This window comes from Girardinichthys multiradiatus, chromosome 17 (genome assembly GCF_021462225.1).
Source record: "Girardinichthys multiradiatus isolate DD_20200921_A chromosome 17, DD_fGirMul_XY1, whole genome shotgun sequence".
NCBI classification, from domain to species: Eukaryota; Metazoa; Chordata; class Actinopteri; order Cyprinodontiformes; family Goodeidae; genus Girardinichthys; species Girardinichthys multiradiatus.
In genome coordinates, this window is record NC_061809.1 from 8,882,864 (window position 1) to 8,905,575 (window position 22,712).

Below are 22,712 nucleotides of genomic sequence, written 5' to 3' on the forward strand. Positions count from 1 at the left end.
CTAATCAACAGCTGATGGAGATTATTGTGCACGTGAACAACTGAGCACAACCGGCACGGGGCGCATCTGTGGGGTCTGGTTGATATTCTCAGGTTTGTTGGAGTTTCACTTTTAATTACACAAGAAAATAGAACCGCAGGTGAAAAACTGGAGCTACGTTCTAATAATGTTTGACTTGAAGAAAAGAAACAGTTTGACTCTGAGTGGCACCCTTGAGGCGGCAGAATTCAGGCGAGTGGCGGTCCGACGGAAAGATAAAGGTGCGACAGGGGACTGCCTCGTCCCAGGTGAGGTGGCTACCTTTCACTGTTTTAAGTGGCTTTATATTTTAACTGTGTACTTAAATGACCACATGCAGTTGAATAAATTAACCTGTATGAATGCACTATATATCTTTCTGACTGAACTAAAAATTTATCTCAATCACTAAGAACAATTAAGTTCACGTCGCGATTTTGTTATGAACCAAGAAGCAATTCAGCTGCGAATCTTTTTTGAATAGTTTCCTGTCTTAGCGTTTTCCAATAATTAGATACATTAATTTTGTGCTCTGTTTTTCTTGGACACATTAAATGCTCTTTTAAACTATACAATAAAAATATGAATAAACGTATTTTTTAATCATGGCCTTTATTATATTCAGTCTTCACCATACCCAGTTCTAAATTTTCAGATTTTTTGTTAGCCCCTAAAATGCCACTTTAGCTATTTAAGTCTCTCCTTTTTTGAGCAAAATCACAGTTGCTTTTGTTTCACTCCATCCGTGCAACATTATTGGAGCTTGACAGTGTCAAAAGCTGGCAGCAACATTAATTCCTTTTTCAAGTACTGTTTTTGGTTTGTATATTCAAATGCACATTCAATGGTTAAAAGTAGTGTACTGTTTGTATGGGGAGCTTAAAATCCGAAAACATGACCGGGGCAGCAGGTTAGAGCATTAATTTGTGTGTACTAGGCACTAGCTGACTTTGTTGGATTATAGCATTATTTCTCATCCACTGAATAAGCCTGGACTTTGCCTGATGGTGTCTTTACATAAACTGTTCTTTTAGTCCTCACAGACCCACATTCTCATACAGAGCTGTTAGTGTTCTCGCAGTGAGGAAATAACTATGTTTTACAGGCTGTCTGCTTCACTGGTACTGTTACATGGGGGATCCAACTGTACAATCCATACTAAGACCATTATACAGCAGGAAATCAGTCTTTGGCCTGTTCGTTTCTTTAAAGAAAACTATGACAGTGTCATTTTTAGGTGGAAGTGTATGTTTAAAAGCAGCTGTTTTGCAAGTTCAGGCATTAGAAGGAACAGTTTATGTAAGCAAAGACAACAGGAAAGAATGAAAAAGGATGCTAGGCAATGGTATAATCTATATGTTAGTCACATCATCATTTTTGTTTGCTTTTATTTTAGACAAAATATGATAAAAGAATGACAACTAGTTGGAGCTGTGAACCTAGTTCAGAATATTTAGGTAGCAAACTATGAATATGAATCAGTTCACTTTAACCTGCCTGAACTGACTTTAGAACTAGTTCATGTTTACATGTCTACAGAAAGATGCTGCGATTACCATTCATTAACACTTGGTACAGTGTTGTTTGGTTTTAATGCCCCAGATGGACTCCTCCAAATACAGTTCTTTTTATAGTGGCCAAATGGCTCAATCTGTGTCCTGTCTGCAGTTATACAGGGGTTAGACAATAAAACTGAAACACCTGGTTTTAGACCACAATAATTTATTAGTATGGTGTAGAGCCTCCTTTTGCGGCCAATACAGCGTCAATTCCTCTTGGGAATGACATATAAAAGTCCTGCACAGTGGTCAGAGGGATTTTAAGCCATTCTTCTTGCAGGATAGTGGCCAGGTCACTATGTGATACTGGTGGAGGAAAATGTTTCCTGACTCGCTCCTCCAAAACACCCCAAAGTGGCTCAATAATATTTAGATCTGGTGACTGTGCAGGCCATGGGAGATGTTCAACTTCACTTTCATGTTCATCAAACCAATGTTTCACCAATCTTGCTGTGTGTATTGATGCACTGTTATCCTGATACACGGCACCGCCTTCAGGATACAATGTTTGAACCATTGGATGCACATGGTCCTCAAAAATGGTTCGGTAGTCCTTGGCGGTGACGCACCCATCTAGCACAAGTATTGATCCACCCCTATGTTTCACTCTGGGCATGCAACAGTCTGGGTGGTACGCTTCTTTGGGGCTTCTCCACACCGTAACTCTCCAGGATTTGGGGAAAACAGTAAAGGTGGACTCATCAGAGAACAATACACATTGTCCACAGCCCAAGATTTGTGCTCCTTGCACCATTGAAACCAATGTTTGGCATTGGCATGAGTGACCAAAGGTTTGGCTATAGCAGCCCGGCCGTGTATATTGACCCTGTGGAGCTCCCGGCAGTTCTGGTGGAAACAGGAGAGTTGAGGTGCATATTTAGTTCTGCTGTGATTTGGGCAGCCGTGATTTTATGTTTTTTGGATACAATCCGGGTTAGCACCCGAACGTCCCTTTCAGACAGCTTCCTCTTGCGTCCACAGTTAATCCTGTTGGATGTGGTTCGTCCTTCTTGGTGGTATGCTGACATTACCCTGGATACCGTGGCTCTTGATACATCACAAAGACTTGCTGTCTTGGTCACAGATGCGCCAGCAAGACGTGCACCAACAATTTGTCCTCTTTTGAACTCTGGTATGTCACCCATAATGTTGTGTGCATTTCAATATTTTGAGTAAAACTGTGCTCTTACCCTGCTAATTGAACCTTCACACTCTGCTCTTACTGGTGCAATGTGCACTCAATGAAGACTGGCTACCAGGCTGGTCCAATTTAGCCATGTAACCTCCCACACTAAAATGAAAGGTGTTTCAGTTTCATTGTCCAACCCCTGTATGTTATACTTCCATGTTCAAATGCACCATTAAAAGTCCATAATTAATAATAATCATGCCTATGGGGAAGGGGTTTTTACTTTATCTTTTGAGGCAGCTGGCCAAAATAAAACCATCCTTCCAAGCAGTGGTGGTTCTCGACCAAATTATCAGGGGGGTCAGGGTGGGGGCAGTGTTTTTCTTGGGGGCACTGAACAAAAGAATTTAATTAATAAAAGAGGGCAATATTTCATAATTTAATATATTAGGTGAACCACTTGCGCCTCTGGAGCTTCAGGTTGCAGACCTCTAATCTAGCGGATGAAAACTGTGATCCTATCTCAATACGGCTGAAGCTAAAAGTGCAACACCTTAATTTTCAATTAGTTGTTAAATAAAACTATAAAGGTAAAACATGAAAATTGGTCCAAGGGACCAATCAGTTAAGGTCTCTGTGCGAGCGCATATCATCATAAGAAATTGGTTTTTATATTATGTGTTCAGTACAGGGGCCAGGACCAGTTCTACTGTTGGCCTCTGTCTAGAACCACCCATTGCTTCCAAGGAGGCACTTTGAGACAGTAATCCATGTCTTTGGTCAATAGAGGACCCACACAGGGCAGGGGGGGGGTCACGGTTATTTTAGTGTAGCATGCCCTAAATCATGAAACATCTCAGACAGGCCTTTTTGTCTGCTTTTAAAAATCTTCTTAAAACCCACCTATTCTCCTTGGCTTTTAATAGTTTGTAAAGAGTTAATTCTATTTCATTCTTTTTTGTTTTCCTTAATTTTTTTTTCAATTCTACAGATCTTATAGTTGTCTGGTTTTAGGTTTCTTACAATGTTTTTTGTTTTTAATTCAATGATGTTTTAAATTATATTTTTGTCCTGTGTGAGCCATATTTTACTCTTGTCTCTGTATAGCTCTTTGGTCTGCTATGGTCTTTTAATGTGCTTAACAACTAAAGTTGAATTGGATTCGGACTGGAGCCGTATCTCACACAGTGTCACAAAACTGTTTGTTAGGAACAGCAGTCCAAAGTTATTCATCATACACATTTACACTGAAATCTGTATTTTAAATAGCTAGATATACATAACATTTATTTGAATTGTTTGCAGTTTTGAAACCTCCATATCTGAGCTGTGTAACTACCTCTTTGTGTTGTTGCTATGAAGACAATGTCAGTATTTGTAAATGGCAAGGGTTACACTCTGAAACGGTTAAGCAGAAGTGAGAAAGAAGAAGTTTTCAATTGAGAAAGCAGTGGACTTTAGCCCTCTTCACATGACCAACAAATCAGCCTTACCATAAGCACAGATAGCTCAACTTTTCTACAAACAAGGGATAATCTGGCTCAAACCTCAATGTAAATGAAGGTAGGAAAACAATTATACAGTTTAAAACGAATAGGTTTGTTTGCTTGTGCTGCAGGGTTTATAATCACAATGCTTATGCTTGCAACACTAATAATCTGTTGCAGACCAGGAATGACTGTTGCTTGAACTAAAGTATTTGAGCCAAAGACAAATGGTGTAGAATATATTTATTTCTAATCTCATTTTCTAACTTTGTACTTTTTAAATAACTGTTTTTTTTAGTGTGTAAAGATGTGCTTTTGACCTAGTACACGTTGTCTACCTTGATCATCTTAACAGGGGGGGTGCGCTGTTGTGGCAAATAACAGTTGGGGTGGCTTCATAGCGGGGGAGGCCACCGGTGCAGAGGGTGAACTAAATATAATGACATAAATAATCCCAAGAAGCCTTTCAAACCACATCAGCTAATCTCAGTAAACCTATGGTTTTAGCAACACTTAATCGAGGTCACGACATATTTATGTAACATTTTAACAGTTAAAAAGGCTTTTTATGTTTTGTAAAGCACCTAACGGGCATTTTACATTTCAGTATGCTGTATTTTTTGGAATTACCAATGTTTTTCTTCAGATCTGGACAGTGGAGTGTGCGGCTCATACAGCAGTGGTCGGGCTTGTGACAGTTTTTGTGGGACTAAACCAAATTCTGAACTTAAAGCAAATGAGGATTGTGAAAACAGGCAACCAAAGACACCCACCTTAAAGTCTGTAGGTAAGTTAAAAAAATTTGACCTCTTTATGTGAGTTTTTTGTTTGTTTATTGAAAGCAGTGATAGAAGTATTTAAGAATGATCACGCATAAGAAATGCACTTTTGATTTGGCTTGATCTTGTGTGAATTATGTTACAGAGAGAAGAAAACTCAATGTTTGCTCATCTGAGTATCGGCAAGGTGCTTAAAACTTAAGTCAGAGGAAGCATAGAAACGTTATTTAGACAGAAACTGTATTTTTACATGCCTTTGATTCATTCATGTTGCGGGAGAGTGAGAAAAAGCAAGGCTTTAAGCAGATGACAAGAACTTTGTGTAGAATACAGCATGTTGCTCTGTTTTATCCTTTAGGAAATCTTAAGTTAAGGTCAGGTTCTACAGTCTTGAGGTAATTCACACCTAGAATGCTGTTTTAGTAATGCTACCCACACTAATTGCTCAAATAAGATGCTAAAGTTAGCAAAACAAAAGGTAACTCCAAATAACATTCCCTGTTTTAAATGAATAAAACCATGTATTACAGAAACATCTCTTACATACACAATGTGACTTTGACTGCTTTTGACAGGAAGGCTAGAAAAATTTTCTTAGTACTAGTCGTAGATTCAGATTTGGCTAAAGCTGGTCATAGCTTCACAAAAATCAGAAATTATCATTCTTTCATAGGGAAAATTTTATATTTTATATTAATACGTTTTTTCACCAAAATGGTTGTCTTCATAGTGGCTCCTAAACCAGCTCACCTGCAGAGGACAGGACAAGATCAAGCCTGCAATCCTACTTTAGAAACACAAAAACCTCAACAAGTAAATAGAACAACCCAAGACCCGACTTCCAACAAAGATTGTGGAAACTGTGGTTCTTGTGTTACCCTACAGACTTGTCAAGGGTCCCCCGGTCCAGTTAGAGGTGGAAGAAGCAATTTTTTGAATCCAGTGTTTAGTGCTCACCTCACCCCAGGCAGGCAGGCTCTGGGGCTTGTTTCAAGATCCCAAAGTCCAGGCAAAAGAAGCATTCAGGGATGTTCATCGAAGGAAGAAGGCCACAGCCCTGCTAAGCTTTCCCCAAGAAACCGTAGTCCTCTCATGGGAAAACTGCGTACTCCAAGCCCCGTTCAGAAGAAGATGGGCAGCCAAAGCCCTGCCAGGAGCTCCAGGTCGTGGCTGGGCCTGCACAGAATCTCAAGTGAGAAGCTGGAAAGACGAGAGAAGAAGGCAGAGAAATCTTTAAGTGTGCCTGATCTAATAATCTACATGGATGAAACCAGGTAGGATTTTAGCTAATATTTCATGCTTATATAGTATTACATTTATGCATGAAAATGATGTTAAAAATGACTCCCTATACAGGATTCCTGTTGAAAAAGCTGTTTGCTCTCCTCTGAAATCATTGCAATCAGCTAACTGTGATGGGCCTGGCATCACTATCAAGACACCAGCTAAATGTAAGCTCAGTACCACAGATGGAGGCCATATTTGCATTAATGGCAATGAGCTTTCCCCAGGACAACAGAATGGCGTAAAACAGGACAAAGAAGAGTCGACAGAAAACATAATGGATGAAGGCAAGGCACTCAGAAGGTGTGGTAGCAGGTATTTGTGTGAGTGGAATAAAGCTACCACAAGAGAGGAGAGCTGTCATCTGGGTTCAAACACTGAAAATAATGAGGAAAATGAGAGGATGAATGAAAGTGGAGGAAGTGAGCCAAAAAATGAAGATGACAAAGAACAGAAATTATACAAGATAGCTAATGAGTTCCTGCAGACAGAGAGGGCATATGTGGCTCGTCTCCACCTTCTCGATCAGGTAACTAACTAGCTTTCTGTTGTTGGTCCTACAACAAAAGTTTTTTTTTAGTTTTTTTTTTATCTTGTAAAAAGAGAGTTCAAATATATTTTAGAGCCATATAACTAATACATTTTGAATATTTTAAGTTTACATAAAAAAAAAAAAGAATTTAGTGTCCTATATGGATGTTGTTTTCTGGACAGATAGTGTGAGCAGAGAGTAAACAGCCAGACCGCTGAGGCAGCTGCAGTTGTTGTGTGAAAACATAATTAAAAGGAGAAGTTGTAAAAATGATGACATATACCCTTTAAATGAAACACTGGGATTTTTGTCAGTGTTGCAGTTCTTCCTTGATGTTGTGATTGAACATTTGTGGTTGTGGCTTCTTAACTCGCTCCGCAGGTCTTCTGTTTACACCTTACACAAGAAGCTGATCGCGGCTCATTTCCTCCTGAGGTCATAAAAAATATCTTCTCCAACATCTCGTCGATCTACTCCTTCCACAGCCAGTTTCTACTGCCTGATCTGGAACACTGCATCATGCACTGGTGAGTCTTGGTTCTAACTATTTGATGAACTTACTGATTGCTACCTTTGGTTAATCTTTTATTAAAGGAGGAGCCATCTTATACCTCACTAGAGAATACATGAGGATGCAAACATTTGAACCATAAGCAAAAACAAAATGTTTGTTTGAATAGAATGTATTTTTTCAGAACATAATACAATGGTTTTATAACATGAATTGCATCATATTAAAACAACCTGTTTGAGCCACTTGAAGTATTTCTTGCTACTTTTAAATAAAGGGATGAAGGCCCTGGTCTGGGTAAAGCTCTTCTGCAGCATGCACCCTTTCTGAGGATGTATGCCGATTACATTGGGAACTTCGACCGAGCCATAGAACTGGTCAGGACCTGGACTGAACGCTCATCTACTTTCAGAAACATCGTCCATAACATACAGGTAAGAAACACTTATCTGAGCAGGTTTACGATAGTTCTCATCTAAATCGGATCAAAGGTGTTATGTTTGTGTTTTCTTAGAGTCAGGAAATGTGTTGCAACCTCACCTTGCAGCACCACATGTTGGAACCAGTGCAGAGGGTCCCACGTTATGAGATGCTACTAAAGGATTACCTGAAGAAGCTTCCTGAAGAAAACCCAGACTATGAGCTTGCTAGTAGTAAGTCATGTAAAGTAACCACATGAGCTAAAACTGATAAAATTGATGAAAATATTAAAGTGCATTTATTTAATAGGGTAAAAAGACCTTGAAGTAATCTGGGAGTAACCAAGACTCAGTACATGTGGCCGTATTGGTTTAGTAAAAAACAAATCCTTCATAATATAGCATTGTTTTCCCCACTGAATAAATGTAGTGAAAATCAGACTTTAGTACAGTTTTCTTTGCATTTTCCAAATTTTCCAGGTGAAAGGTTATGCAGTGAAGTTAAAGATCAATACAATTACACATTGTTCCCAAGGATGCCATTAAGTGTGGAGGATGCTGTTTATACCATGTTTTAATTGCTAGTTTTCATCCTGCATTTAAAACTGTTTAAGATTCTTGTTTTACTTTTTACTACAGAATCCTTGGAGGCTATTTCAATGGCAGCCATCCACTCAAATAGCGCCATCCACAAAGCTGTACGTTGCCACAAAATCTTTCACACTGCTCTGATTGAGACTAATTTTAGCGCTCTAATTTGGTTTTAAAGTCTTTCACCTTCTCAATAAGTGAATTTTTAAATATGGCAACAACATATTGATTTTGTTTATGTTGATCAGTTCAGTGTGTCTTTCTCAACGTAGGAGAACCTTAGACGACTTCTGGAGATTTATGAGATGGTTGGAGAAGAAGTGGTCAACCCAACCAACGAGTTTCTCAAAGAAGGTCGCCTGCTTAAACTCGCTGCTAGGAACACATCAGCCATGGAGAGACATGTCTTCTTGGTTAGTTAATAGTGTTGTATGTGCAGAAAAGGCTCATTCAGTGTTGGTTTTTTATCCATCAATTCATCCAATAAATGCTAAGCTAATACTAATCTCAATGTTTTGCATAAACCGTCCATCCCAGTTCAACAACTTTCTGCTGTGCTGCTCCGCAAAGTTCAGTCTGGTAGGGCAGCGGTTTACTGTCCGTTGCAGGATTGGAGTGGATGGCATGCAAGCGCAGCAGACTACCAATGAAGACTATCCATACACTTTCCAGGTCTCTGGCAAGGAGAAGACCCTGGAGCTACAGGCCAGGTGTGTTCACAGCATTTCATAACATTTATGCAGTAAGTTTGTTTGTGCAGACAGTGATTTGATAAACTTGCAATACGTTGTATGCCTTGCATGCAGTAAGATTAACAAATCAGCACATTAGTCCTAATATGCTGTATACAGGTTGCACAGTATTGCCATAAAAGTACTTAAAGTTTTTTAACCTACTCAGTTAAATTCAAGCACTGCACTATGCATTTTCAATAAGCACTTTACATGTTACATCCAATTAAAATGTAATCAGGTTCTTTTATTGTCTTTGGAAGCTCTGAGCAGGAGCGAGACGAGTGGATTAAGGTATTTTTGCTCAGTACATTAACTGTAATTGAAATTACAGCAAGGTTCTGTTGTAGCAACTTCTAATTTGTTCTTTATTTGCAGGCGATTCAGGAAGCCACTGATGTGTTTCAGAAGAAAAACGAATCCTTTAAACTGGTTTCAAAGGAGCTCAATACAGAAGAACCTGTAGGTTGGATCATATATTTTCTTAGAAGCTGCAAGCAGTCTTCACGCTAATTTAGATGCATATCTGTTATACAGACTAAGGAACTTGGTCGACGAGCCCCTCGCTGGATAAGAGACAATGAGGTGACCCTGTGTATGACATGCCAGGAGCCTTTCAACGCACTCACCAGGAGAAGACATCACTGTCGGGCCTGTGGCTATGTGAGGAACCTGATGCATTGTACTCTATGAAACAGAACGTAACACAAGGTTAGTTCCCAGGTGACTGTCTCTGTTCTTCCTCAGGTGGTGTGTTGGAAGTGTTCAGACAACAAAGTGGCCTTAGAATATGATGGTAACAGGCTGAACAAAGTGTGTAAAGCATGTTACTCCATCCTGGCTGGCCAGAGAGCTGAGAGGATGGACTGGAAAAAGAGAAGGATGCTGGAGGTGGGCTTAGTGGGTGGTCTGTAACATTAGATTACTTTTCCCTTTTTTAAATTATGCTGGTCTAGCTGCCTTTATAGGAACAGGGTTATTGAAAGAAATAATGCAATAATGCAATTTTCCGAACTAAGCATTGTTTTTGTTTTGGATTCCATCCCAGTCGGAAGTGTATCCAGAGTCCCAGGACTGTGTTTTAAGTGGGTTCCTACAATATGGGGACAACTCAATGATTTGTCGAGACGTGTGGTGCATTCTCAGTGGGACTAATCCTCCATTTTTCCACATGTATAATACTCCACAGGTAATTATCAATAAATTTATAATTTTTATAAAAATTATTATTTTTTTTGTATTACTTTTAACACATGTTGCTGTTTCTTTTTTCATTATGGTTAAATCTGGTCTTTAGAGGGAATGTTTACATTGTACCCACCACACACACACACACACATGCACCAAAGATGGAGGGTCTGTGTATGTGTTTTCCTTTTTTCCTGGATGATCTGGAGAAATTATGCAAAGAGAAATTGTCAGTTTTCTCTATAAACGCCAACCTTGTGAAATGGAAAAGCTGAAGATTATGTGCTGTCCCATTGGCTAAAGGGGTGTTGTACAAGTAGTGTTGTTACTAAAAATGTACCATTGGCGATGAAAAATGTGTTTTTATTTATTTTTTCTATTTCTTTTTCATCAGCTTAATACATAAATATAAATATAGGCCTTTTACACATCTTTACTTAGTGCTGATAAATCTCTGGCACTGTATCTTTAAAGTCCAAAATTATTCATACCCCTGACAGATTTAAAATGATTTTTATTCAAGCAAGAATTGCGATTATGATCAGAGATGAAACGGGCATCTCTCAAAAAAATACCAACAATGTTAAAGGAGTATTAGTTTCAAAAAAATATTTTTTTTTATTTGACAATTTAAATGTTAAATTAATAAAAAATGTTATTGGCATTACAATAATTAAATGCTTCCTATAGTTGCTGACCAACTTTTTGCATGTTTCCAATGGTATTTTGATTTATTTATCAGATTCAAGTTGGGTCAAATCTTGGTGAACCACTCCAAGACATTACTTTCAGTCAGAAGGAAGATGTTAGTAAAATAAAATAAAAACTACATTTAATTTTTTATCTGCCAGTGTTATGAAAAATTTTTGACTTGAATACATTCTGTTGAGATTAAATAAACCTTGAATGCTGTGGATTCTTTCAGTTATCTGAGTTCGGTTTAGTGTTGAAAATATAATTTTCACAGTAGATACTTAGGTTTAAGTGTAAAACTTGGGTTTGTTCAAACCTGTAAGGTGAATCGGGGTGTTCATTTTAAGCTCTTTTACCCTGTTTCTGCTGCTTACATGAACTTTTAGCTGTTGGGTTTTACACTCAGACTTTGTTAGATGGCTGTCGTGTGTATTCTTTTCGAGAACGTTTTTTTTAATAATAGCAACTTCTTATTCCCTTTTCCCTCCTCCCTTGTGTGCAGGATGAGAAGCCCCTGCTTACCCTGCCATTACTCAGCTGTGTGATAGAGGAGATGCACAATCAGAACTGTTTTTGTCTCAAAGAGTCCAAAACCAGCTACATCTTCTCCTGTGATGATCTGGATGTGAAACAGAACTGGTTGACAGTCCTTAAACTTACTGTTATGAGAAGTTTGTGATCCACGGAAATGGAAAATTCCCTCAGTGCAAAAAGAGCCTACAACCGTGTACATGAACAGATAAAGGAATATTTGAAATGAGAGCAAGAGAAGTGTTTTTTTTTATTTTGATTAAAAGTGGTTGTGCACTTTATTTCTGATATGGTTGACAATAAAAATAAATAAAGCAAAGGTGTTTTTAACATGAGTCAGACTATCACTACAAAGTTGTTTGCTTCTGCTTTGTACAGGTTGCTTTAGGTGACAGAATGTGAACATTTTTTCTTACAGCGAAGAGGTGCATGAGTTTCAGTTATACATGGAGATCACAATTGCTGTATAAAACACATTCAACTGATCCCATTTCTTTACATAAAAACATTTAAATTCACATTTAATAGCTTATAGCTAAAACTAAAATAAATGGAGAAGAATCACTGAGTAGACCTTTGTAACTTGTGGTTAATGCAGCATGTTTCTGTTATGTGTGTGTATTTTCATGAACATAATTATTCTGAAGCACATTTCATTAATTGTGTTTTGAAACTACACGGGTAAACCTTAAAGTTCTCACCAAATGTAAAATCTGCTAAAAGCTGTGTGGCTATACACTGCTATACTTGTAAAAGTGTTTCAAACCTATAAACCTTTTCACATTCTGGCTACTTAACTGTGTATTTTATGTGACTAACACAAAATAGTAAAATCCCCTCTACTTTGATGCTCCTAAATCAAGTGTAGTGCAACTAATTAACTTCTGCGGTTTTCCATTTAGTAAATTGAGTCCAAGGAATACACCAGACAGGTAAGGGTTTGTTATAAACCAATGTCCCAAGCTTTAAACATAACATGGAGGCTGTTCAATCAATTCTCTGAAAACGGAGGCGGGTAGCACAACTCTATCCTACCAAGAAAAAAACAAACTGCACATATTTTAATATGGAGTGGCATCAGCATGCTGTGGGAATGCTTTTTTTTCCCAGTAGGGTTTAGAGCAGGTGTTCAGAGCTGTCCGAACGATTAACAGAGCTAAATGCAGATTGAGTGTATATTTATGTGTTGGAGAGGCCTAGTCAAAGTCCAGAACTAAATTTGTTTAGAAATCTTTGGTTAAACTGGAAAATTAATGTATTCAGATGGCCCCCATTCAACCTAACTGAGCTTGAGCTACTTTGTCGTCTGTCACATCAAATACATTGAGGTTTGTGGTTGTAATGTAACAAAATGTGGAAAAGCTTAAGGAGTATAACTGCTTTTTCCAAGCTCTGCATAGCATCAGATTTACTTGTAGTGGAGAGAAGCTGCAGTTACAAACCATCAGATTGACACTGGGGCTCACATAAAATCACCTTTATTAGCTGTGATTTTATGTACATGTAGAACAAGCAGTTACCTTTGAGTAACTGCAAATGTCTGTATCGGACGACGATGACAAAGAACTGTAGCAGATCCACGGAGGCCGGATATTCGGACAGATCTTAATGGTGCAATACATCTAATAGAAGCCAGAGGGAGCTCTAGAGCCTGTTATAAATCTCCCCAGCAGTTTACTCTTTCCATTAGACCCAGGGTAATCAAAATGGATGATTTAAGATTTTATAGGCTTTTGTCAATGATAAAAAATAAAATCACTTTATTTTCCCTAATGGAACTGATCTTGTATGTTGATAGGGTGCATCTCAAAGCTTGACTCCCTGGTCTCTAAACGTGCAAAAAAAAAAAGATATATCTCCACAACCAACTTGCCTTTGGATCTTTAAAACCTTCCTCTCAGACATACCTAGTGTCACTAAATGTCACTTCAGCAGTGATGTTACAGACGTACTTCGTGAAGTCAAAGGCATTTAGACGTGCTGGTGAAAGACCTTAGGCCCCGATTTAGATAAGCTGGGCGAAAAGTGTCTTCAAATTCCAGCACTTGGTAGATGAAGTGCAACACTGGCAGAGATTCAGACCTGATATTACACATACACTTACACACAGAACATAAAGAACCAATCAGCCATATTTACAGGAAGCCCACTTCTAGTTACCTTTCATACTTTAAAACTTGCTGCCTTCGTCTTGTTAATATATTTATCCAGTTTAGTTTTCATATAGCTTGTCAATCAAATGTTTAAACAGACTGTCCGATAAATTAAAACATGGCTCAGTATTGATATCAAACACAACAGCTGTATGAAAATCTCCACAAGGCCCCGGTAATTAGCACTGACCATGTTTTTGTTGGTACCACTGAGTTCAGACAATGTGGTTGTCGCGGAGCGGACCTTCGGTAGACAAAACATTACAGCACGGTGCCTTCTACTGGATGTAACAGTGTCCCAAAGCCAGCGGTGCAGCAATTTGAGGCAGATAGGCCCCCTGTTTTAAAACCAGCAATGATGAAAATTGGAAAAATAACACTCAGCTGCAGCACAGCTGCTCTGAAACCAGCAGGCTGTCATAGCCATAGATTTCCAGCAGGTGGAGCAAGAAGAGTCTGTCTCCATGGGGATCCAGACCCATGGCCCTCACGCTGTCCTGGGTAACGGTGGGCTCCGGGCTCCCTGCCACCTCGCTCAGTGTCTGGAAAATCCTGTTATTCTGCTCCAGGAAGAACCTTAGAAAGTAAAAGATGAGAATTTCACTGAACCCCACACTTCCTTAACAGTGTTCTCTGTTTTCCCCTTGTTTAGTTTTACTCTGTTAATCAGCAATGCTTAGACAAAGGGACAGACAGAATTATATATCTGTATTAATTGTTGTAAATAAAAATGGATTTAACTTCAAGCTGCTTTCGGGATCATTATAAAAATTGTGTAGAATCAATAATAAATTTTCATGATGTACTTACAAAATAAAAAGATCCTCTTCACTGGACACACAGTCACCATTTTCTTCCTGGGAATACAGCAACATCTGCCTACACACAGAGATTTCTAATGTTTATTACCTCACTGTATTAACCATTGTATAAAATATTCAGTGCCTTGCAAAAGTATTCACATCACTTAAACTTTTCCACATCTTGCCATGTTACAGCAACAAACTTCCAGAGGTGGCTAGAGTCACCAAAAATTGTACAAGTGGACAGCTAACACTGCACAACACCCTAAGCATAGTTCCACCATGAAACATTTTGAAGAGCTGGTCAGAGTTCATGGGAAGATGGATGTGTAACTTTGTGTCAGTCACCTGGTAGCCCATCCATCTTCTCAGTGACCAGCTTTACTGTACCAGGTGAAGAAAACCATTCCCACAGCATGATACTGCCAACATGTTTCAAAGTGGAGATGGTGCGTTCAGGTGCAGTGTTGGTCTCATCTGCTCAGAGCACTTTCTTCCTCATGCTACCTATAAAATTGATGCGCAGAGGTGCATTCTCTTAAATATAACTGAGACTGACTTTTGTTGTAATGATTTGTTGGTCCTAGGAAAACACACTGAAACTTTATTTGTACATGTCAAATGAATTGGTAAAGTTCAAGGTCTCGCAAGACACTGTAAAGGAGTAAACATTGCTAAATGTTTTCCGTAATTCCAGTTACCTACCTTTGCTCGGTGAGCTTGCGATACTTCTCCCTGTCCGCGGCGCTGAGGCGAAGCAGAGGCTTCAGGCCATCTCTGTAGGTCTTAACATTCTGATTATCAACATACACATCATACAGATCTTTCTTCTCCTCAAAGATCTTCTCAGTCGTACCTGAACATACAAACATGTTCCACACTCAGTTATAATTAATTTCCTTTGGGATGAAATAAGTTGGGAATCCACTCACATGCTACATAGGAGAGCTCATTTTCCAGGGCACTGATATCAGCAACATTAACATAGAAGAAAGGCCTGAACTCGGGCACGGCCACGCCCACCCCAGGGATGGAGATGTTCGCCAGGCAGCAGCAGCAATATACTGGGAGGGATAACAGAAATATTGATGCACCCTTCAAAGGCTGACACTGTTTTCTTCAGGCTTCTACTCATGAGGCAGAATGTTTCCCACCTCTGTAGCAGACCACACCCACAGGTGGAGGAGAAAAGATGAGGATCCGTCTTCGGAGCAGAGCCAGTTTCCAGAGTAACATGATCTGCTCCCCAAAGAAGCGAATGAACTGGGACATGCAGCCTGCTGGATGGGTGATCTGGTTGAAGTACAGACAAATACTACTAAAACATGCAAAGGACTCAGAACGATGCATCATCTGATCCTTATCGATGATAACACTACGAAGAAAATCTGAAATGGGAAGACCTCTCCTACCTTCATCTCAGGGTGCATGCTGTGGTTAATCGCAGCTCCCCATGCGTTGGCTGGAAATGCAGTTACAACATCCTCTCCACTGGGAGGCAGTAGCGCTCTCTTGTCCTCATAAAAGGCCTCCAGGGGGGAGTAGTGGCCGGGGGACTGAAGCTGGAGCCTGGGTAGAGGAGGCGAAATGACATCCAGAGAAGTCGAGATTAACCAACGGAAATCAAAACATTATAACACATAAAAACTCTGCAGCTTTACAGCCACTGGCAAATTGCAGAGACAGGGAAAAAAAAAATACTTGGAAATGCTCTAAAGGTGGGTGGTGCATGAATAACACAGCATCATCCTTGTTCAGTATAATGATCTGAATCACCATCCAGTCTACGGTGCCGGTGTTATTCAGATTCAGCACTGGAAACATGGAAACAGTCTGAAAATGAGAGCACTAATCAGAATGTGTACAGATGGTCCTCAGACCTCAAGCAAAGCTGTGCTGCAGCTGACAAAATCCCTACGTTCTGCAACTCAGAATAATAAAAAAACTACATGATAAAAAAAAAAACATCCTGTGAATAAATTAGGAGAACGAAAACCAGAAGAACTTGGGTTAAACATTCGCTAATTACTGTAAGTACAATGTGAAGCAAATGACCTCATCAGCTGCAGCTCCTAATTACACAAATGAATTTGTCTGTGACCTGGAAACCATTATTGGGTAACAACAGACTGATGTGATGCAGCTCAGACTGGAAAAATATCCAACCACAGCAAAGAGAAATAACACCACTCCAAACAAAACTTAAACGATGCTACTATGCTTTAGCAGGTTCAAATCAGATTTACATGCAGCAGCAAAAACATATGAGTTAAAACATGTCAAATCAATTTAGAAGCAAAACAAAACCTTAAGTTTAATTTAGCACCTGTTGGATGGAAAGCTTAATGAACTAGATTGATACAAATTTGGTTTTATGATTTTCTATTTTGTTTTATGTGTATATAGTTTATGTGTGTATAAATAGTACTGTTTCAAAAACTTCTACCTTCATATTACTGGAACTCACATGTAGGGTTCCTCAAGGCTCCGTTATCAGGCCATTACAGTACAATATATCACAATATGGTGTATTACAGCATCTTTTACTATAAGTATGCTGATGACACACAGCTGTATTTTTGTTTGTTTCCAGGAGACAACAGTCAGTGTGTCAGATAAAACCTAATTAATAGCTGGGTCAGAGGTTACTACAGCTTTTTGCACAAAAGAGAGACGTCATTGTTATTGGTCCCAGAAAATGCAAGGTTCAGGACGTTTGCCATAATAAAGGTTTTTCTGTCCAAACAAGACAGAAGAATTGGTGCATGCTTTTATTTACGGTTGGGTAATGGTGGTTTCTCAGTATTCCCAGGACCAGAACTAAACAATGGGAAGTGGCATTTAGTTTGTCCTGTTCTGGAAAACATCTTCACTAGATGTGCAGAAACTGTGGTCTCTTTTAAATCAGGACTGAGAACATCGCCGTTACTGCAGCTTCACAATTATGCTTCCTTTTTATGCAATGTTTACATCTTTCTCAATATTTTATTGCATTTCTTGTGTTTAAGGTGATTTTCTTTACCTTTGACCTTTGTTTTTCTGCAAAGCATTTTAAACGATCTTGTCTATGAAAGGTGTTTTGCACCAACTATCTTGCCTTGCTTGGACTATAATATGATATAGTTTAAGTGAGAGCATAAAATGCAGGCATATATTTGATAAAGATATTTTATCTTTGTTTAGATCACCTCATTATGCCATGAAATGGTAAAAATAGGCCTCAGATATTCACAGCATTAATTTGCACCTCCTGGCTGTTTTTTGGAAAACAAGATAAGATAATCCTTTATTATTCCAACAAGTGGGAAATTGAGATTGTCATGCCAGAAAGTGGACAGTACAGTGTAGAAAAAAAGAACACCACACAAGCTAACTAAAATAAATATAAACACAAAAATATAAGTCAGTCAGTCAGTCATTTTCTATACCGCTTCTTCCATAATGGGTCGCGGGGAAGCTGGTGCCTATCTCCAGCAATCTATGGGCGGGAGTGGGAGTACACCCTGGACAGGTCGCCAATCCATCGCAGCCACAACAGAGTCATACTATGTCAACTTGTCCATAAGTGCTTAAAAAAGACCTTTGATGTATTCCAAGCCCCACCAAGGACCAGTTTGTCACCCTTAGCACACACCTCACCACTATCTCACTGTTTTCAACATGTCCTGTGCCAGTCTTACATAACTCTCTCTCACAACCGACTTTTTAAAAGTTACCAAATTTATTGTCTTTCTTCTGACGTTCTCCAAAAACACTCTCAAAGCAAACATTGCATCTGTAATGCTCTAACTGTCACCTCTTTTCTTAATAAGTCTTATATTCCTCAACTGCTTCCAATTTCTTCATGGCTCATCATCTTTATACATCTGTACTTACTACAGCTTTGTAGTTCAATTAATTTCCAACTACTCAGTCATCAATACATTTCCCAATCAGAAGAGATTTAAAAAGAGAACATTTGCAGAGGAATTTTCACAAAGGATGTTTATGCAGAGGATGTTTTTTATAAAAATGTGTACCTTTTTTACAGACATTAGAAGTTTTTTATTCAATTTCAATTTATCTCTCCTTTCTATAATAAGCACTCCTGCAAAACTCATTGGTTTTGCAGGGATGGAAGACCTTCGAATATCAATAAGAAACTAATACTGGACTCTGAATGATAACGGGAAGAGAGAGGAAACTGGAGAAATTCCTTAACATTAGATTCACCTCGTGACTTTCAGCATGCCCTTTGTACAAGGAATGAGGACTACTGAAGCAGCCGTCGGATGGGGAATCTGGAGCGAGATATGTGGGGAATGATGAGCATGGGCGCTGCCTGACTGGAGGCCAGAGAGGGAACTGTGCAAGATGAAAAGGAGAAGGACAGGAGGAAAACAAGGAAGTTAAGAATGAATGTGGGGAGAGTGGTGTTTTCAAATAAAAAAGGAAGTGTGAGTTGGGAATCGAAATTCCAAAGAAAGCCGAAGTAGAAAGTCGTCTGAAGGGTTTTTTTGTCTGGACAAATGTAAAATGTACAGAAATACTGTAACTAGAATTTAATCTCTGAATCATCAGCATCAGTTCATGCAAAGGACTGTCAATTCCCTGCAAAAGTATTCATACCTCTTGTCATGTTTTTGTCACATCACAACCACAAACCTTTATATATTTTATTGAGGTTTTATTAGAAAAAGTGGTGCATGTTTGGGAAGTGAAAAGGAAATGGTAGACAGGTTTTGTCAACAAAGTAAATAAATTACAGTAAATTCATATTATTGCTTCCCTGAAACAGAACTTTATAGAACTACATTTTACGGCAATTATTGCTTTACGTCTTTTTGTGTCTGACTCTACCCTGTTTTCACTTTTTTCAAAATAGCTCAAGCTCAATAAGACTGGATGGCGAATATCTCTTCTCCATCCATATCTCAATTCGATTTAGGTATGGACTTTGACTAGCCCATACCAAAGCATGCTTGTTTTGATCTAAACCATGCTATTGTAGCTCTATCTGTATGACTGGTTATTGTCCTGCTAGAAAGTAAACCTCCACAGCAGTCTCAACTCTTTTGCAGCGTCCAAAGGGTTTCCTTTGAGAATTGCCCTGTATTTACCTCTATCCATCTTTCCATCAATTCTGACAAGCGTACTTGTCCCTGCCTTTTAAGAACATTCCCACAGCATGATGCTGCTGCTGCCACCATGTTACACCAGGGGGGTGGTAGGCCAGAAAGTTCGATTTTTGGTCTCATGTGACCAGAGCATGACCAATAGTTGTCCTAAGACAACGTTCCCAACAGGAACTTTATTCGTGATCTCTTTGGTGTGTTTCTTAGTCTTCACAAAATGTGTAACTTCTAAAGGCAGTTAGCTGCAGTGGGTTTTAATTAGGGGTATCAGAGTATAGGGAGCTGAATATAACAGCAGGCCACAGTTTTAAATGTTTTTCGTGAATATTTATGAAAATCATGTACCATTTTCCCTCCACCTCATAATTATGCCCTACTTTCTGCTGCTCTGCCAAATAAAATCCCTATAAAACCCACTGGAGTTGAAGTGTGAATGCTTTGACAACACACCATTTGCCCCTTTTTATTAAAGCCACCCTATTGTACCCTGATTAAGAATTTGAATCCCAACTGATCCCAGTGCAGCTGTTGAGTGGCCAGATGATGACCAAACCAGCTCAAGCTTCCAGGTGTGACTGTGTACTTAAGGTGTTTCCTACAAGCATTGCCAAGCGGAAGATGAGTTTGCGCTTACAAATCAGTCATAACTGTCTTGTTCAGTAAGTGATGGAGCAACTGATCTCTACTAAAAGAGGAGGGTACAGTAAATATAGACTGTGTGGTGCTTTTGCTGAAGCCCTAAGCTGCAGGTCAGATAGTTTGTCATTAATGGTTAAAGCTGCTGCGCAGAGCCTGCAAGCCACCACTCCGTTGCAGACGGTTCTCCTTACCTGACCTGGTGCTCCAGGAAGCTCATGTAGCGGTAGAGCAGGGTGTAGGATGGAGACAGGATCCCCACCGACTTCATCCTGGCGCCCCTCTCCTCTGTGTTCTCCACTGCCATGTTGGCAAAGCAGGCGAGGCCAAAGTAGCGGCCTTTCCGGAAGTAGCTGCAGAAGAATGAAGGATGGGCGGGGGGAGGGGGGGGGGGGGGGGGGGGGGGGGGGGGGGGGGGGGGGGGGCAAATGAGGCAGTGAGTTAGGGAGAAGCAAAGGCACGGCCAGATGGCTGTGCCAGATGCAACTTTGCCAGCACAGAGATCGGGCTGCATCCTAATATTTGAAGCTGGCTTGCTCTACTTGTTTGCTTCCAAACAGACCCACTTACATAAAGTCTGTACTGACTCGGTGGGAGCCGCTAGCGATGGCTTTAAACTCCACTCCCTCTAGGTCCATGTCTTTGGGCAGACACCACTCCAACATGTTTCCTGCATCACACGCAAACAACAAAAATAGACATATCATTGCTGTTTCATTTCATATTTATGAGCCAAATGTGACACGGATTCCTTGGAAGTCATCATGTGTTGGCTAAGCGACACGCTGAGCAAACTGGGCCAGGCAGGTGCAGACAAACAGTAACTCAGCGAGCTGATTGCATTCAGATACATGTATCAGTCCAACGACTTTCTGCAGGAATATGAGCTGATTTGTCAACAAACATTTTTTTAATTTTACATTTTGTCACCACAAACTACAATGTCTTGTATTGGGATTTTTTGTGATAGACAACAAAAAGCAACATGTAGCTGTGAAGTGGAAGAAAAGAAATACACAACACTTGTTTGTGAACTTCTTTGAAAAATAAAAATCTGAAAAGTATGGTACGGCAGAGTGACAAGAGTAAAAAGGCATGTCAGGGAGACAGGAAGCATGTGGAAGAAGGCGCTCTGGTCAGATGAGGCCAAAGCTGAACTTTCTGGATTACAAGCAAAATCCCATGTGTGGCAGAAAACTAACAATAACTTAAAAATACTATCTGAGTGGAGAAAACTGGTAGTGGCAGCATCATGCTATGGGAATAGTTTTCTTCATCAGAGAAAGAGAACCTGGCTAGAGTTGATGTGAAAATGGAAAGATTCATGGTTCTCAAACTGTTGTAAAACTACCACTAATACCATTTGATACGATTTGATACCTGATCACATGCTTTTCTAACCCGACCCAAAACTAAAAACCTAACACTGTTAAAAATTATTCCAGGCAGCGTTTTGACCCTTAAAAACAGACCTTTTTCTAAAGTATTTCATATTAACTGTCAGTCAGTCATTTTCTACCACTTATTCCATAGTGGGTCGTGGGGAAGCTGGTGGTTATCTCCAGCAGTCTACAGGCGAGAGGCGGGTTACACCCTGGACAGGTTGCCAGTCCATTGCAGGGCAACACACAAACAACCATGCACACTCATTCATACACCTAAGGGCAATTTAGAAAGACCAATTAACCTAACAGGCATGTCTTTGGACTGTGGGAGGAAGCCGGATTACCCGGTGAGAACCCACGCATGCACGAGGAGAACATGCAAACTCCATGCAGAAAGACCCCTGGCTGGGAATTGAACCCAGGACCTTCTTGCTGCAAGGCAACAATGCTACCAACTGCGCCACCATGCAGCCCTTATATTAACTGTTATTAAGCAAAATAAAATAATACAGAAATAATTGGTATCTGTATTTCAGAATTTAATTAGAAGCTCCTGTTTTATTATTACGCAAGCTGGTTAAGGCAGATGAGAAGAAGGATGGAGATAAATACAGGGCAATCCTGAGAAAACCTCATAGAAGCTGCAAAAGACTTGGGCGGGGAGATCTGGAGACCTACCAGCAGGACAAAAACCCTCAATATACCGACAGAACTATAGTGGAATAGATCAAAGCACACAGATACTAGAATGGCCCAGTCAAAGTCCATACCTAAACCTGAATGAGAATCTGTGTAGACTTGAAAAATCCATGTTTACAGATGCTCTCCATCTAATGGAGAAGAATGGACCAAAATGTGAGTCTCTGGTTGTGCAAAGATGGTAGAAACACGCCCTAAAAGACTTCCAGCTGTAATTGCAGCAAATGATGGTCAATAGAAAAGCAAGCTGCACTTTTTAGATTTTTATTTGTCAAAACATATGAATGTTTGACAATGTGAGGACTCCACCAACACTTAAAATATTGATAAACTAACTTTAATAACAGGTCTGTTAATAAATAGATTCCGTTACCAGATCTTTGTCCACCTTGGATTGGAAGTAGGAGAAGCGGTGCCACAAATGTTGGGATTTCTAAAAACTTAAGAAAACGATGTATCCTTATCGTCCC

The 22,712-nt window shown here is 39.6% G+C and overlaps 2 protein-coding genes across 5 annotated transcripts in view; one reads left to right on the forward strand and one right to left on the reverse strand.

Moving 5' to 3' along the window:
• On the forward strand, window positions 1-11,787 carry LOC124883295 (FYVE, RhoGEF and PH domain-containing protein 4-like). Of its 2 annotated transcripts, none has more exons than XM_047390330.1 (16): window positions 1-287; window positions 4,840-4,980; window positions 5,703-6,246; window positions 6,329-6,785; window positions 7,170-7,315; window positions 7,577-7,733; window positions 7,814-7,952; window positions 8,358-8,416; window positions 8,582-8,722; window positions 8,847-9,019; window positions 9,304-9,334; window positions 9,419-9,502; window positions 9,578-9,703; window positions 9,788-9,931; window positions 10,089-10,229; window positions 11,424-11,787. In XM_047390330.1, exons 1-16 carry the CDS (start codon window positions 167-169, stop codon window positions 11,598-11,600), a joined length of 2,781 nt encoding a protein of 926 aa, XP_047246286.1. In that variant the 5' UTR covers window positions 1-166; the 3' UTR covers window positions 11,601-11,787. The 2 variants fall into 2 exon arrangements, with proteins under 2 accessions (XP_047246286.1, XP_047246287.1); XM_047390331.1 differs by having other exon boundaries at window positions 20-287; window positions 7,847-7,952.
• Window positions 11,655-22,712, reverse strand: part of LOC124883296 (DENN domain-containing protein 11-like) — a 12,781-nt gene continuing 1,723 nt past the window's right edge. Inside the window, exons 2-10 of one of the 3 annotated variants that reach the window (XM_047390332.1) lie at window positions 20,729-20,828; window positions 20,353-20,511; window positions 18,621-18,752; window positions 15,821-15,977; window positions 15,563-15,701; window positions 15,341-15,472; window positions 15,114-15,264; window positions 14,416-14,484; window positions 11,655-14,181 (exon numbers count right to left, since the gene is read on the reverse strand). In XM_047390332.1, coding sequence (XP_047246288.1) covers window positions 13,986-14,181; window positions 14,416-14,484; window positions 15,114-15,264; window positions 15,341-15,472; window positions 15,563-15,701; window positions 15,821-15,977; window positions 18,621-18,752; window positions 20,353-20,511; window positions 20,729-20,828 — 1,235 coding nt within the window. In that variant the 3' untranslated portion in view covers window positions 11,655-13,985. Of the gene's footprint in view, window positions 14,182-14,415; window positions 14,485-14,550; window positions 14,916-15,113; window positions 15,265-15,340; window positions 15,473-15,562; window positions 15,702-15,820; window positions 15,978-18,620; window positions 18,753-20,352; window positions 20,512-20,728; window positions 20,829-22,712 lie in introns of those variants that run through there. The other 2 variants (XM_047390333.1, XM_047390335.1) reach the window with 2 other exon arrangements.